This window comes from Cibotium barometz, chromosome 30 (genome assembly GCF_041138505.1).
Source record: "Cibotium barometz isolate CiBa-2024 chromosome 30, ASM4113850v1, whole genome shotgun sequence".
Lineage (NCBI taxonomy): Eukaryota > Viridiplantae > Streptophyta > Polypodiopsida > Cyatheales > Cibotiaceae > Cibotium > Cibotium barometz.
This window is the reverse complement of record NC_141075.1, coordinates 48918862-48930633: the sequence shown is the minus strand read 5'-3', so window position 1 is coordinate 48930633 and position 11772 is coordinate 48918862. Positions and strand designations below refer to the sequence as shown.

The window sequence follows — 11772 nt, the reverse complement described above, 5'->3', positions numbered from 1 at the left end:
ATATAAATCATATTGTCTCCATTGACAGGCTGAGGTACCATGTGAATAGAAGATTTGACAGCCTAATATAAATTCAGCTGTAACTTGCACACCAGAAAGTGTAGAGTGCTTGAGGAAACCATGGCATTCCTTATGTACATTGTCTTCCATCAGCAATCTCTAGAAGAGCAAGGGCAGGAGGCTGAAGAAGAAGATATATCTGTAGCAGAGGTAAAAGAGGATATTCCTGTGGCAACAGATATGGCAGAGCAGGAAGAAGATAGGATGAGGGGCTGCAAGTGGCTGCTCTTGACCTTGTTCAACTGAGGACTGAAACTCTTAGGGCAGCACAGCCAGTTGAAGATTTTGATGTTCAGAGCAGCAACTATGCAGTGCCCATGCTTCCAGGTGTCTTGATTAGTGGTAAAGATTATGTTTTCCTCCATGATATAGAGTGTATGTTCAATTTGAGGGAGGACTATGCCATTTCCCTTATTGCCCAGGCTTCAAGGCTTGACAAGGAGGTTGGCATAGAGGATGACCATTCACTACTGGCTTTGGAAACAACTTTTGATCCTGCAGAGGCACTTACTATTTGTTTCAAAGAGGCTGAAAATTTTCAAGAGCCAGATGAAGTTGCCTTCCAGCTCACCCAGGAAGCTATGAATCTCTCAGCACTTCATAAGGAAAAGCTTAAAGAAGAGGCTGGACTGGAGGGGAGAGGAATAAATCTTTGGAAAGATGAACTTCTTGTTGCTGATGAAAATGAGAAGGTATGATATTATTACTTCAAATCAAGTACTTTATCTTGTGTTTAAATGTTTTGTAGTTATGTATTATTGTCTCACTCCAATCTTTTGATACGTGGCAGCTACAAATTGAGGATGACACATTCCTCCAGAGAACAAGTGGAAGCAGGCCGGCTGGGTTTGGCAAAATGTCAAGCCTAGCTCATTATATTCATGATCTAGGCAGTGCTAAGATCTTGATTTACCATAGGCAGTTGAGCAACAATGGAGAAGCCATTGTTTACTTCTTTAAATGTTTGTCTAGGGTTTTAGGTGGACATGATCTTCCATGGCAAAAGGAAAAGATCATTTTAATAGAGAGGTTGTCCGCCATAGATATATTTGGGGATTATGTGAATAAGCAGGCCTCTAGGGCCTCTTACTTTTTGTCTTACACTTCTTATGCATTAGCATGTGGTGTTAAGGAGCCCAAATGTCTGGAGGGCTATGGAAAGCACAAGCTCATAAGGTTTCGAGAGCCACCCATGATTGCATCAGGCCACACAATCCAAGAAGAAGAACACGTGGAGATAGCTGAAGACAAGGATACCCCTCTCAGACAAGCAACAGAGGCAAGCATTGATAAACAGACAGTCGACATCAAGCCAACAAGGAAGAAAAAGAGTCCAATCAAGTTCAAAAAGAGAGTTCCGACTGGTAGGCCTTGGGAGTAATAGGATTTAGTCATCAAATATAGCACAAACATTATGTTGAAGTTGAACTGATTTGTACAAAGTCTTTGATTCTCATTAGTTCCTTGTCCGTACGGACGATCAGTACCCTTTTGCATTTGTCCCATCACCGTACGACACTTCAGTATTCTTCCCACACTCAGTAGCTTCTAAAAGCGTTTGACACTCAGTACCTTATTGGTAAGGATCAATAGTGTGTCTAGCATAATTAAGTAGTATTGATTGAATTTTTGTGTGTAGCTCATGGATGTATTGATGCTTGTCAATATAGATCACATGTTTCACAAAAGAAATACTTTTGATGGAGTCTCAAAACATATAGGCATAACACCAAGAGTCACTTGTTCCACAGAATAAAAATCTATTGATTGAGTTTGAAAACATGTGGACATAACACCAATAAGTTACAAACTGCTATTCATCTTTACTTGTCCATTTATGGTTCCTAAATATCTTCGAATCCCTCCATTGTCTATGTCTCTCTGCTGCCATTGAATTGTCCAAAGTTTGTCTTCGTCTTTGCTTTTGGCTAGAATAAAAGCAAGCTTGACTTTGGAACTAGCAACTTTTCTTTTAGCATGCAACCTTTGTAGAATGCCTCGGTAAAACCATTGGAAGACTTCCTTCAGACTATTTGCCTTTTGACTCCCTCCATAGTGTTGTGTGTGTCTGAAAAATGCATTACGTGCCATGTAGTGAGACTTCTCCATGCCTTGGGTAGACCAAATTGCTAGGCATCCATACTTTTTGATAAAATAGGGAAGGTGGTTGTAGATGATATGCTGTTTTCACAGAGACATAAGAATGCATAGTAAGTTATAAAAGAAAAGAGGATCACGCTTAAGTAAAAGAAGAAGACATGACTTTACCATGTAGTGAGTTATATTGCAGGCTGTCCACGCGTCTTTCATTGACTTTCCGAAATGTTTTATTGCCTCTTCAAAGTTCTTGTAATCACTCTTTGTCCATGTTACATTGTCACAGAACATGAAGAGTTGATCAAGAGACCTCCACACCTCTGCCTTCACATTTCGTGCTTCCCCATCTGCCTCATGATCTTTCACGGCATTATGGACTTGCTTCCACAATCCATAACTAATCCTTGAAACTGTTCTACCTTGCCTTACTTGCTTACTACTGTGTTTGGGTTGAGACAAGAATCTTCTTGCCTTAGAGGGCTTGATTGGTACCTCCTTGCCATTGGTAGACTTTTTAAAATCCTTTGTGATATGAACATCACCTCCATGCAGACCTATATCGGATAACACTTTTTCCAATGCATGAAGAGCATCCTTTCTATTTCTTTCAGGACGGAGTTTCCAAGCAAATCCAATATACAAAAATACCAATTTCTCAATAATTCGACATAGAGCATGCAATGTGCATATGTGAACATTACATAGTGGAATGTCAAGAATGGCCTTGAAGTCAGGGTCAACTTTATCTCTATTAGGTGCTCTCTTCCACCATTTGGAATCCATTACTTGAGCTGATTCTTTGCAGTAAAGACAAGGAGACTTTGAGTTACCTCCTTTACTAACGTTATACATGCACTTAAGTGTTTTAAGATCCCCCGCCATGTGCCACTCTACTTGAAAATCACCTTTTCCTGCAACATGGAGATTCTCTCCTTGCACTTGTCTTTTAATTATTCTTGGTATTTCCGTGTGGTGAAACACCCAATCTAGTGTTTCATGGTCTTCTGTCTTCACCTGTGATTATACAAAACAAAAGTCTTACTATAAAAGATTTGAAAACATTGACTAAAATCAAGTACGAAATAAAAAATGATCATACCTGGAACGAGCCTAACCACCATATGTGTTTCTCCGACTGCACACTAAAATACTTCGAACTCGCTTCAGTCAATGATGTATCAAGTGCTCCATTCATCAATGTAATAGTAATCCTTTTCATTTTCTTTTCCTTTACAACCTCACACTCATCCAGTTTGATAACAAATTTCAAAATGCGTTTGCACTCTTCAAATGTTATTCCATAAAACTCGACCATTCTTCTTTGAAGTTGTTGTAGATCTACAAATATATTGTTCCAAGGGTCATACACAGTGGTTCCTTTACCACCATGAAATATTTCTTCAATATGGATATATTGTCCAATAAACTCATCTATACTTTCATTCAAATGACCTCTTATCTTCCACACGGTTGCTGGATTTGGCAGTAAAACTCGTTTAATCCTTTGATCTCTCAAAGTTGAGGATATCGCATGGAAAATCGAACTATATCCCTTCCTGCTAACTCCACTAACATCAAGAGCCTCTTGGATTGTAGTACCATCAACTTGATTATTGGATATAAAGTCCTCTACAACATTGCGTTTGATTGTTTTGTATTTTTTTTCTTCAATCAAGCCTTTTGCTATACCACAAGAAAGCAATCCTTTCATTTGTTTAACTGGAAGAAGGTTGGGATCCATATTTTCTTTTGCAGGCTCCAATAGTTTCCTATAGTAACAACACAATATGTCTATATTATTCAACACTTCCAATCCTGTTTTGCGTTAATGGACAAAATAGATATAGTCATTTGAGAGCATTTTTTAGTATAAAAAATAAAAAATTACAAACTAGCCTTGCTTCTTGAATTCTTCGCTTGCATCCACCAGTCCCAGCCTTCAAATTTGCAATGTTTTTAATCTTCCTGCTTCGTTGTCTGTCTCCAAGCACGGTTCTCTTTCTTCTTGATCTTGTCAACTCTTTTTTACTCTTTGAATGCTCCTCAATTTCATTCTGCAACTGCTGCTCCAATTTTGCATGAATAGCTATCTCTTGAATCCTGGCCCCCTTTTCTTGTAGGTACATTGTTTTATATGTTTCTGCAAATGCAGACTGTGCTGAAATATAACCAAGAAGTCCATTTTGTCCATCACCCGCAAACCTCAGTAGTGTGGTTGGATTGACAAATGGAGGTGTAGAGTTTTTTACTAGACATTTTGGATATATGCTTCCATCACACCATAAGTCAATATGTTGGAGCCCTTCTCTTCTCATATTTTCCCGTTGTTGAGCATTCAGCACCATATCCTTTCGTCTTTTTTGTGCTGGAGCATATTGTTCTTCTAAGTCGATGTGAAGATGGTGTAATCGCTTCTTCTGAGATTGTGACTCACTAGTATTAGCCATTTTTTATGCTTCTGAGGTTGCAAAGTTTGCTTGTCAATCTCATAGTCTTTTTGTAACATGAATCGTGGAAGTGTGGCGGTATCCATACAATCATTAAGTTCAGTGATGGATTCTTTATGAGAGGCCTGCACACGTCGTCAAAAGAGATGCGGAATCTTTGGGAAATAAAAAAAAACTAAGGAGATATTTAATGCAAAATCGTATTAGTTAGACAAAAGATTATCTTATTCTTTTCTGAACTGACAGTTCGGTAGTCCTTACTGACAGTTCTAAGCCACGTTTCCATATTTTATTATTTTTGAGGTCTTTTAGGAGAGAAATAAATCGAAAAATAGTGAATTTCTTACAGGGCCCCAAAATGAGCTCCCTTTTTCCCTAATGATGCTACCAGTCGCCTTATCCGAATGGTAATCTCATAATAACGAGAAAAGATCACCCCCGCACCCTGAGCTGTAAGAGCACTCACTGACAAAAGGTTAAAAGCCAAATCTGGAATATACAGAACATCAGAGAAGTACCTCTTGTCCTCGTCAGAACGGAAGATGGGGATAGTGCCATGACCATGCACTGGCACAGACGAAGAATCACCTAGAGTGATCTCGCGTGATCTGGCAGTGAAGTCCTCAAACCAATCTCGATGGGGTGTCATATGAGCAGTAGCACCGCTATCAACAATCCAAGACCGTGACTGAGAAGTCACAAGAGCAAGTATACGCCGAGTACCTGCTAAGAGAAGAATTCCATCATCCTTCTTGGGTTGAGACACCGCCGTTGAGGAAGAGTTCTTTGCTGCTTCATCACGCTTCTTCTTGTGACATTGGGGTGACTTGTGACCCTTCTTGCCACAATAACGACATTCAACGTCCTTATTCTTTGAAGATTTGTTGTCTTTATCCTTGTCAAAATCCTTGGAGTTCTTGTTAGAACCCCCTTTTCCTTTCTTTTGTTGAGTCTTCCCTTTATCTTGTGCTGCTAAATCTCCATCAGGGCCACCGGAGGTGCCAGTCCGCTCCCCAAAGCGAGACTCAATCTATATAACGGAGGGGTGAACTTCCTCAAGTAACTGGAACAGGACGAGGAGAAGAAACCAGAGACTGAAAGTATGCATCAAACCTCTCTGGAAGTTTGGAGAGCAGCCGAATAGCTTTATCCTCTGTGGAGATGTCCTTGCCACAAACAGCAAGCTCATCCTGGAGATATTTCATCTTCGAGATGAAAGTAGATAATGATGGAAACGCAGAAATTGATAAGTTCATAAGTTGCTTTTCCAATGCCAAAATCTGACCCGGAGACTTAATCTCATAGAGATCTGCAAAAGCCTTCCAAACTTCATGTGTAGCATCTGTTGTACGCACATGAGAGAGAACAACATCGTGACAGTTCAACATCAGGAAGGAGAAAACACGTCAATTATTCGACTGCCAAATATCAATCTGTGCCTGAGTCACCGGAAGCAAGGGTGGGAGGGGTGGCATTGGCCGGTGTAATAAGACAATCCAAGAGATCCACACCACGCAAGGCCGATTTCACCTTCACCTTCCATAGGGTGTAGTTGTAACCATCCAACTTGGCAGACTCAGCAAACATATGAAGAGAAGTGGGAGCAACCATCACAAAAGCTTGGGCTCAATCTCAAGAAATGCACAAACTCTGAAGAAAGGTGTCCTCCACAGGTACCAAGAGTGCCACCAAAGCCTGCAACACCACAAGCCCCCTCTACAAAGGGAAAGGGCCACTGGAGAGGAAAACGCAGCAGTGAACAAGTGCTGTCCTGAAGAAAACAGGCCGCTTGCAGTCCAATCTCCAAGTGGGAAATGAAATGCTGATCAACAAGAGCCAGACGGTTGAATCGGTGAAGCCAATCTGGAGAAAAAACGACCAGCAGAGTGCTATCCAGAAAACGCAGCAGCAAAAGCTATGGATCTGAAGAAAAAATGACCAACAGAGTGCTGTCCAGAAAATGCAGCAAAAGCTATGGATCTAGAAGAAAACGTAGCAGCAAAAGCTATGGATCTAGAAGAAAATGCAGAGGAGAAGGTGCTGAAAACAGGACTGAATCTGGGGCAACAGAAAGGTTGCTAAACCGGGGGCGATGATACCATGAAAGAGTGCACAGAGCGGAAGCAGAGTGGCACTAGAATGTGCTGAATAGAGAGTGCAAGAGAGAGAGATATGGAGCAAACTATGCTGAATATACTGAACCAAAACAGTCTCCCAAGCAAGAGATACTGTTAGTCTCATAAGTGAGGGAGCAAATATCTACAAGGCTGAATGAGAAATGAGAGGCCAGTACCCACTATTTATATAATGGGGGAGTGTTGGCCGATTGGAGCTCATAAATAGGCCGACTGGAGCTGTGGACATGGCCGACTCGAAAAATGCCAGAATGGCTGGGAAAAATCCCAGAAAAAAAAGTAAAAAGGGGTGGCCAGCCCACAAGCAAGGGCCATACAAAAGGGGACCAAATGGACACCATAAAAGAGCAAAAACTGGGGATGAAAGTGCTAACACATTTGACCAGGTCGTGGGGCTTTCAGTAGTAGGTATAAATACCCCATGACAGGATTCAGTCCAATCATTTCATATTTCAAAAAGGGTTGCTACAGTCCAAGGGTTAGGACAGCCAAGGTGAGTGCTACAGCCAAGGTGAAAGGTGCAGGTGATCAAGACCCAATCTTTATTTACATATTTACATCAATGACATTCTAATAAAGCAAATACACCATTCGTGGTGGGGGCCCTACAAAGGGTATTCGGGACCCAATATTGTGTTCTCTTCTCCATCCCCCCTCCCCCCCCCCCCCTCTCTCTCTCTCTCTCTCTCTCTCTCTCTCTCTCTCTCTCTCTCTCTCTCTCTCTCTGTGGTGTGCGCTATCTTCATCGTGAACAATTGCTGAATTCTGAGCATTGAAGTTATTGATTCTTCCACCGAGCTTCCGCTTGTTACACACACACACACACACTCTCTCTCTCTCTCTCTCCTTTCATTTCCCCCCGTCTCTCTATCTCTCTTCGGTCATTTAATCTCTCTCTATTCTCTTTCCTCTGTCTGTCTTTCTCTCTTTCTCTCCCTTCTCCTCTCATTTTCCCTCGAAAAAGAATCATTTAAAAAACTAGTTCAACTCTTTTTATTTTTACCAATTTAAAACAAAGCAGAAAACTTTAAAAAAGGAACTAACTCTATTTTTTTTTGTCCCTCCCCCTCCTTCTCTCTCCCCTCCTCTCTCACTTTTATTAGATAGATTGTTTTGGTTTCATAGGGCATAAAAAGCTCCTCTCTCTCTCTCTCTCTCTCTCTCTCTCTCTCTCTCTCTCTCTCTTATTTTGACCTCATGCTCTCTCACTTTCTCTCTTCGCCTCATGGATTAAAAAAATAAAGATATATTTATTTATATAGTTTATATACATACAAATCGACATGGATATATATTTGTATTTAAATTTATTTATCATATATATATATATATATAATAGATATACCCCTCTCTCTCTCTCTCTCTCTCTCTCTCTCTCTCTCTCTCTCTCTCTACATAAAAATGGCCTACCAAACCATACATATAAAAGTATATTTAAATTTAAATATTCATATATTTAAAATACACAAACATTTCATTCAAACATACATGAAAAATGTACTTAATTATTCATATTTAAAATATAAATAGCTATATATATATCATTTATATTTAATGAATAAAGAGAGAAAGAGAGAGTGACCTATTTGCTAGTGATTCGAGAGAGTGACCTATTTGCTAGTGATTCGAGAGAGAGGAGTGTGTGGGAGCGTTAGTACACTCAGGGCTCGCAAACGCCATTGAGTTGGTTTGAGCCGGTGGGCTAGAAGAAACGAAAAGAGAAAGAAGAGAAAAGATGTTTAAATCAAATCTAGTTCACCAATGCATTGTGAATCATTTTAAAAAAATTGAATAAAAGTGCATATCTTTGCAGAATTCAATGTAGGAAGAATATACAACGTAAGCACATCTTCTTGCTTACTGGCTCGAAATTGGATTGGTATAAAGCTCATCTCATGTAGACAAGAGATTAATGCACCATACTTTATTCTTCACATGTGAAATTAAGGTTCCACTGAGCTTACGGATTAATTAAAGTCAATAAACCAAAACGTTCAGACCTTCATCTGGATCCGTACATGCAAAAGTGATTACCCAAATTCACCATTAAATTAAAGGCCCTTCGGGTAGGATCCTTCTGCCCAAAACACCTGATAACTGTGTACTGTTGGCATAGGGATGTATGTAAATTGGAAAAACTTGAGGTTACCAAAGCAAAGTATAACGTGCTCTCGCTTGTGACTGTATACAGTAATTTTAGGGGCGCAAAACGTCTGGTCACTTTTGCCTCACTTTGAAGAAAACCAGAGTCAATTTGAGCTGATTTGAGAATCACGTGAGAACACAATTCATCGTTGCCGATTAGAGCTAAAACGGAATTCAACACAACCACATTGCCTCAAACAGATAATTGGATTGGTAATTGAACCTGCCCTGATCAATTCTTAACGAAGCGGCATGCTTCTTCATCGCGTCATCAAAAGCCACAGACTAACTTGTAAAACCTTGCAGAGCTAAATGCCTATAAGCCTTCAGACGCGTTAACAACCCTTGAATGAAGATAAGGGGGTAACGGCTTCCTGTACTTCTAGAAGCATAGCTTGCTCTGTAATCTGCTATACTTCCCTGTTCACTAGTGGCCCAGTTGGAAAGAAGCAACTACGGCGTTTGTTGCATCATAATGATGCTAATAAAGGATATTTTCAATAAACCTGCTGACCGCAACCTCCATTACAGTCTCAGGACAACAAATGTCTTGGCAGGAATTTTCCGATTCAGCTGTTGAGATAATCCCGGTAATTACAGGCACATAGTTTAAGCCGGCTCTCAAGGCGTACAGTTATAGGCGACCTACGTACGTCGCTATTGGTGATAGCGTTTCACTTTGAACATACAGGCCTAGATTCCATCTAATCGAAATCACACATCATACTGTTCTAGCTCCGTTGCTTCAAAACTGAACACACAATTCAATGTCGTGGTTTCAGCAATTCGACCAGCGATGAATTACAAATCTTCCTTTACAGCCAATGAATGAATGCAATCAAACTAGATTGCGTCGTTCAGCAACCAAACCGACGCGAAGACTAGAGCCATAAATCAATCAATCGAAACTACATTTTTAACAGAAAAGGTTACTGCTACGGTTACTGCTTTGCGTTCGTGGAGACTTCTCAAAGAATTAGTGCTGGAAAATGATTCTGCAGAGCTGGTTCTTGAAGGCCATCGGTTCAGCCATGGCAAGGGTTTTGGGAGCCTGCATTATACAAAACGCGGTTAAGGTTCAGCCATAGCAATTAGGATTTCGGAAGCCTGCATCAGACCTAAAGAAAGCGGCTAGGGTATTGAATATCTGCATTACACAAAACGCGGCTAGGGCTAATCAAATCTAAAAGATATAGAACGCGGATAGGGTTTTGTCAAACCGAAGCATACAATATAGACTCGCGGCTATGTACTCTGTGCAACTTCCCAGTCCATCGATTCAGTGGACACAGCCGGGTTTTCGGTCGTGGTAAAGTGACTATTCGGTTCCTCCATTGCGCCATCGCTCCGAGATCTTGAAGAATCGTCTGTCATGCTGGTAGAAACAGTGAAAGACATGGCTCCTTGCCGTGGAGCAGGAGCAGGAGCAGGAGCAGGGGAGGCAGCCATCTCCGGTCCCGGCACTTCGGTCTTCGAAGCCGGAGCATACCCCGCTAAGGCCTGCTGCACCTTCTGCAGCAGTAATGGCCCGATGTCTTCGTTCATCAAGCGGACGGCAGAGGCCAAGATGTGGCGGGCCTCCGGCAAAAGAACTCTGTGCAGGGGGGCAAGGCATCGCGTCATCACGATCCATGAATTGGCAAGAGCACAGGGGAGCTCGTCGTCGTTGTTGAGGTCAGCAGGGATGGAATCGGACACCGGGAGCTCCTGCTGCTGGTGGTGCTGTTTCTGAGAAGAAGGAGAAGCCGGAGAGTTGTTTCGGTTCATGCTGGATACTTGGTGGAGGAGGCGAGCGCCAACTCCGGCTCCTGCTGCAGCCTGTGGCGAGCTGAGCACCCTATGAAGGTGGATGCTCTCTGGATCAGATGATCGGCGCTTACGATAAGCTGGCGGAGCCATGGCTGAGGTACCGCAGGAAGGCTTGAGAAAAGGCAGGCTGAAATGGCGTTGCCGTGTTCTTAACTTAAAAGAAGATTTAGGGCTTAAGACTTAAATAAGATTTCCAATTGTTCCTTAACCTACTCCGTTACATGTCACGTCAGCCATCACGTTAATCTGTATTAGGCATGATACCGTTGCAGCCTAGCTTTCCTTTCCTTGGAGAAATGATGTGTTTTACACATACAAGTAACCTCACCGGTCTTCCACCTCCGTAAGAGCCTACCCTTCCTCGAACCAATGCGTCTATTTACATATACGAGTAACCTCACCTGGATAAAAGCCTACCCCTTCTCAAGCCTCCAAACTACATGCCCAACTAACGATTTTGACTCCGTTGGGTCTGTATTTTTAAGTTACAGACTTGACACGGACCATAAATGGCATTGAATCTGAGAAAGATATAGAAAATGGGCGTTTTAACTCGGATTGGGGTCATGTAACCTCTCAAAGTTTATCTCTCAGACAATTCAAGAACCCCGAGAAGACAAATTTCAAATTTGAGCCTCAAAAAGAGTGCAGGAGATGGGAATTGAACCATTACCTCCCTCTCCCACCTTAAAGAGGCGTAGGCACTCCACAATGCTTAGTTTATTGGTCATTATAGTGTATAAACTAATGATACTATGCATTTTTTACTTTTCCAAGAAATAATAATAATCATCATAATAATACTTATTATCTTTGACGTGTTCACCATCCCCACCCCCAGCTCCTCTTTTCTCTCTCTCTCTCTCTCTCTCTCTCTCTCCTTCCTCCTTCCACCTCACCCCTAACGTCATCCTTTCCTCCCTCTCTCACCTCACCTTCTCCTTATGGAAGAAGATAGAGAAGTTCCTCTCTTTCTCTCTTTCTCTCAATCATAAATTCTAAAGAGAGAAAAAATGTCTCACGAGAGAAAGTTTGGCTCTCAAAATTATACATTTTAAAAATTTCTCCTAATTTTGATT

General features: G+C 41.4%; 1 protein-coding gene across 1 annotated transcript; it reads right to left on the bottom strand.

Annotated features, from left to right (window-relative positions):
* Window positions 1-9776: 9776 nt before the first annotated feature.
* LOC147621581 (uncharacterized) lies at window positions 9777-10804 on the bottom strand. Its single transcript, XM_086824590.1, has 2 exons — window positions 10115-10804; window positions 9777-9935 (listed from the first exon to the last, which is right to left on the bottom strand). Exon 1 carries the CDS (start codon window positions 10781-10783, stop codon window positions 10130-10132), a length of 654 nt encoding a protein of 217 aa, XP_086680716.1. The 5' UTR covers window positions 10784-10804; the 3' UTR covers window positions 9777-9935; window positions 10115-10129.
* Between the last annotated feature and the right edge of the window lie 968 nt (window positions 10805-11772).